This window comes from Hibiscus syriacus, unplaced genomic scaffold, assembly GCF_006381635.1.
Source record: "Hibiscus syriacus cultivar Baekdansim isolate YM2019G1 unplaced genomic scaffold, ASM638163v2 tig00116971_pilon, whole genome shotgun sequence".
Classification (NCBI taxonomy): Eukaryota; Viridiplantae; Streptophyta; class Magnoliopsida; order Malvales; family Malvaceae; genus Hibiscus; species Hibiscus syriacus.
In genome coordinates, this window is record NW_024063495.1 from 3,881,365 (window position 1) to 3,885,959 (window position 4,595).

The 4,595-nt window shown below is 34.2% G+C and overlaps 1 protein-coding gene across 1 annotated transcript; it reads left to right on the plus strand.

Moving 5' to 3' along the window:
* Nucleotides 1-1,712: 1,712 nt before the first annotated feature.
* LOC120191647 (pentatricopeptide repeat-containing protein At3g12770-like) lies at nucleotides 1,713-3,828 on the plus strand. Its single transcript, XM_039194553.1, has one exon. The coding sequence runs from the start codon at nucleotides 1,807-1,809 to the stop codon at nucleotides 3,802-3,804; it is 1,998 nt and encodes a 665-aa protein (XP_039050484.1). The 5' UTR covers nucleotides 1,713-1,806; the 3' UTR covers nucleotides 3,805-3,828.
* Nucleotides 3,829-4,595: the final 767 nt, after the last annotated feature.

A 4,595-nucleotide genomic window follows, 5' to 3' on the forward strand; every position in this document is an offset into this window, starting at 1 on the left:
GTTTTTATTCAATTTAATCAATTATTATATATACATAATTATATTCCTTTTTTATTTATTTTATATATTTTTTCTTTCTGTTTATTTATTTATATTACTAATATTTTTATATTTTATTCTATTATATATATATATATATTTTATATCATTATTTTTATACGTATATATATACATCTATTATTTTCGTTATTTTGTATATTCTATTTATTCGTCTATTTTTTTATTGCTATTTATTATGTACATATTCTTTTTACTATGATTTTCCTATATTTTATTTTATTTTTTCTTGTCTTTATTTTTAATTTTATTCTTTTCGTTTTGTTTATTTTATTTTGGTTTATTCTATTTATTTATTTTCCTTATTTTCTTTATTTTTTGATTTTATTTCTATTTCTTTATTTTCACTTTGTATTTTATTTACTTGTTATTATTATTTTATTATTATTTTTTTATTACTCTTTTTATTTTATCTTCTTTATTTAATTTGTTTTGTATTTTGTTTGTTTTTATTGCATTTTTATTTAACACATTTCTTGATTTCTTAAGGGTTCACTTTTAAATCTATCAGAGGTGAGTAATTTGGATCTTTATTTTACATTTTAATTTAAGCTTTCAATTTTATTAATTAAAGACAACTGGAAATTACTTAGTACCGAAAGGACAATTCAAGGGTGTCAACCCTTCCTTGACTGTAACCGACTCCCAAATCCGACACATCTTTGGTAAGAATCAGATCAGGTATCTGATCAACTCATTTGTTCTAAAATAAATGATCGGTGTCGACTCCATTTCGTTTATTCCAAGTCGAAGCCCAATTTCGGGCCCAACCGAAGGACGATTCCGACAATATTTATTAAAAAAATATTTTTCAATAAAAATATATATTTAATTAGAAATAATATATAGAAATGTATTATTGCAATTGTCCATAAATATATAAGGTAAAATTATTTTTTTCCGGGTCGGATCGGATAATTTTCAACCTAAATCCGAATTTGACCCGAACATAACCTCTAAAAAACCTCGACCAATCAAAATTGAACTCAATTTTTTTTTAAAAATCCGACCCAATCGGATTGAAACTCATCAAGTTCATATTATGTTCCCATCCCTGAAGAATTAATAGATTCACTCATGATTCAACTTAAAATATAATAAATTTAGAGAAAATTTAAACATAATTTACACGTAAAATTCAAATCACAAATTTCCCATGACCACAACCTTACTATTAAATCTAGTTATAATTTAGATTCTTCTTTCTTCTTTTATATATATTTTTTGAACTCGTTAAATGATCTCAATGATTAAAAAAATATTATTTTTCTTAAAATTTTAAGTTCAAATAATTACATTTATAAAATATGTGCATTAACAATAATTAAAAAAAGTTTAAATAAATATTACATTATAATCATATCGATTTTTGACAAAATAAAAAAATTTGTTTACTCATTTCGTGATGTTTATATAAGGCACAATGTTGTTGGTGATTTAGAAAGTTTTGAAGAGTATTAGAAGTTATGTACGAATCAAACGATTTCAATGGCCGGAGAATTATTATTATTTATCGAAATATCATGTTTAAACTTTATAAATATAAGAAGTGTCAGCGTTTAATATCAAATGATTTAAAAATTCTCTTTGAACCATCTTTTACTTAAATTAAATATATATATATATATATCAGGATTCGTTATTTGTATGGAAAATATGCGGCAATCAAGACGGAAGTAAGTGCTTTTTTCCATAATTTATAGAAGAAATAGTAAATAACTAAGGCTGTGGCTGTTGAAGAAGAAACAAATGGCTGCGCTTCCTTCTTCCATTCATAAACACATACTTCTTCCGAAGGAAAACGAGGGTTACATATCTTTCAACAAACCAAAAGTCCACTACCGTCCTCATTTTCAAAAGTTACGGGCTGTTGTGAATAAATTGGACTTTGCCCATCAGGTGTTTGATGAAATTCCCCAACCAAAGACATACGCCTGGAACCAATTGATCCAGACCCATCTCTCCAATAAGCATCCTCGGAATGCTCTCTCTGTTTATCACGGAATGATGCTTCGTGGTATCTGTCCCGATAATCATACTCTCCCCCGCATCTTAACGGCATCCCGTCTCTGCTTCGACTTAGCGTTTGGGAAACAAGTTCATGCCCATGTTTTCAAGCATGGCTTCTCCTCCGACGTCTATGTCATCACTGCTTTAATACAATTGTATGGTTGTCTACATGGCGTGGAAACTGCGAAATGGGTGTTGGATAATGCCCCCACTTCCAGTTCTGTTGCTCTCACTATACTGGCCAAGCTGTACTTAGCAGACAATAAACCCCACTCGGCTATCGAGGTTTTTAACCGAATGATTCGGTCGAAGGCTGAAATCGATCCGGTGGCATTGGCAACCGCTGCCGGCACCTGTTCCCGCTTAAAGTCAATACAACAGGCGAGAAACGTGCATAAGATTGCTAAGGAATGTGGTTTGGAATTTCATTTACTTGTCAGCAATTCACTGATGAAAATGTATATTGATTGTGATAGTCTTGAGGAAGCTCAATCTTTGTTCGATGCAATGCTGTCGAGAGATATCATTTCGTGGACCGAGATGATTCGAGGACTTGTAAAAAATGGGGGATATAATGAGGCTGTCAAACTGTTTCGCCTAATGAATAGAGCTGGAATCAAACCCGATTCGCTCACGATTACTAGCGTTCTTCCGGCCTGTGCGAGAGTACCTGGTCATAAGCAAGGGAAGGAATTACATGCCTACTTGCTTAGGAACGGATTAGACATGAATCTCATAGTCCAGAATGCTTTAATGGACATGTATGTCAAATCAGGATTCATTGAATTAGCTTCGAATGTTTTCATGTCGATGATCGAGAGAGATATTTTCTCTTGGACTATAATAATATCGGGATATAGCTTGCACGGACAGGGAAGGCGAGGACTGGATTTGTTCTCGGAGATGGAGAAAAATTCCAGCTTAGAAATAGACGAGTTCGCATATGCTGCGGTTCTCCATGCTTGTGTGACTTCTTGCAATGTCAATGTAGGAATGTCTTACTTCAACCACATCAAGAAACCTACAGTTACACATTGTCTTCTGATGGTAGCCCTTCTAGCTCGTGCTGGACTCTTCAATAAGATGCGCAACTTTATCGAGGAACACCGGATTGAACATACCGCAGACATATTAAGAGCTGTGCTAGATGGATGCAGGATCCATCGGCAAGAAACGATGGGGAAACGAATCACCGAGCAGCTTTGTGAATTGGAGCCTCTCAATGCCGAGAACTACGTTTTACTGTCGAATTGGTATGCAGAGAGCGCGAAATGGGACATGGTCGAAAAACTAAAGACAACAATCAAAGACATGGGTTTGGAGCCGAAAAGTGCGTACAGTTGGATAGAGTTTCGAAACAAAGTTCACGTGTTCGGAACAGGTGATGTTTCCCACCCCAGATCCGAGATGATATATTGGGAGTTGCAGCATTTGATGAAGAAAATGGAAGATGAAGGAGGACATGAGCCTAATTCAGAATTTAGCCTCCATGATGTCGACGAAGAACGCGAATGTATTCGAATCGGACATTGTGAGATGTTAGCCATTTCTCTTGGGCTTATCAGTACACAAGAAAGAGTAACTGTTCGTGTTACTAAGAATCTCCGAGTATGCAGAAGCTGCCATGACTTTGCAAAGGGTATATCCAAGATAGTAGATAGAGAAATCATTATAAAGGATCCTAATTGTTTCCACCATTTCAAGAATGGCCACTGTTCATGTGGGGATCTTTGGTGATTTCTGTAGAGAGATCATGAAAATGAAAAGGAAAAAAAGTTAAGGGTGAAATTGAAAAATAGTAAAATGTAGAGGACCAAATCTATTATTGTTCCTTAAGAAAATAGTAATTGGATTTGAACTCGAGTTCGATTGAAAATGTCTTTAACCAGTTGCATCAATGAAGTTAATTCTTGAAAAAGCCCTAATCAATTCCTCTAATCAGATTAATTCACATGAGCTCTATCTCTCTATATTAATTTAACACAATGACAGCGAGAACCAAGCGACTTCGGTGATTAAGGGAAGAGTCTAATCACTAAAGATCTCGGGATCGAACACGACAATTACGGGAGTGTTTCCATTTGCTCAAATCATTGAATCAAAAATTGAAAATCCGGTTGGTTCAAGTTCTAATCTGATTTTTATAATATTAATACAAATGACCTATGGGTGTAGAACGGGATATGTGGGCATCCCATTTGGTCAGGGCTAGCTCCAAAGCCCAAACCTAAATTTTCAGTAAGTCGGTGAATTTCAACAGTAGATGTTAAGCCCAAACCGAAAAGAATGATATAGTTTGACTTCAAGCTCATTTGACAATGAACGACGTAGAAGGGCGGTGATGCAAGTTCTCTAGTGATTTTTGAACAACGAAAAGACAACTGACGACGGTGGCTCGTGGAGACAGTAATGATAGCGTGATGCTTTTTTGTTCACGTTTAGGGAAGATCAATCTGACATAAAAGGAGAGGAAGAAAAGAGAAAATGTATGCTGATGACGATCGTTGGAGACTGTCACGACAATAATG

Coding starts and splice junctions, on each gene's coding strand:
- LOC120191647 (XM_039194553.1), top strand. CDS start 1,807: ATGGCTGCGCTTCCTTCTTCCATTCATAAACACATACTTCTTCCGAAG.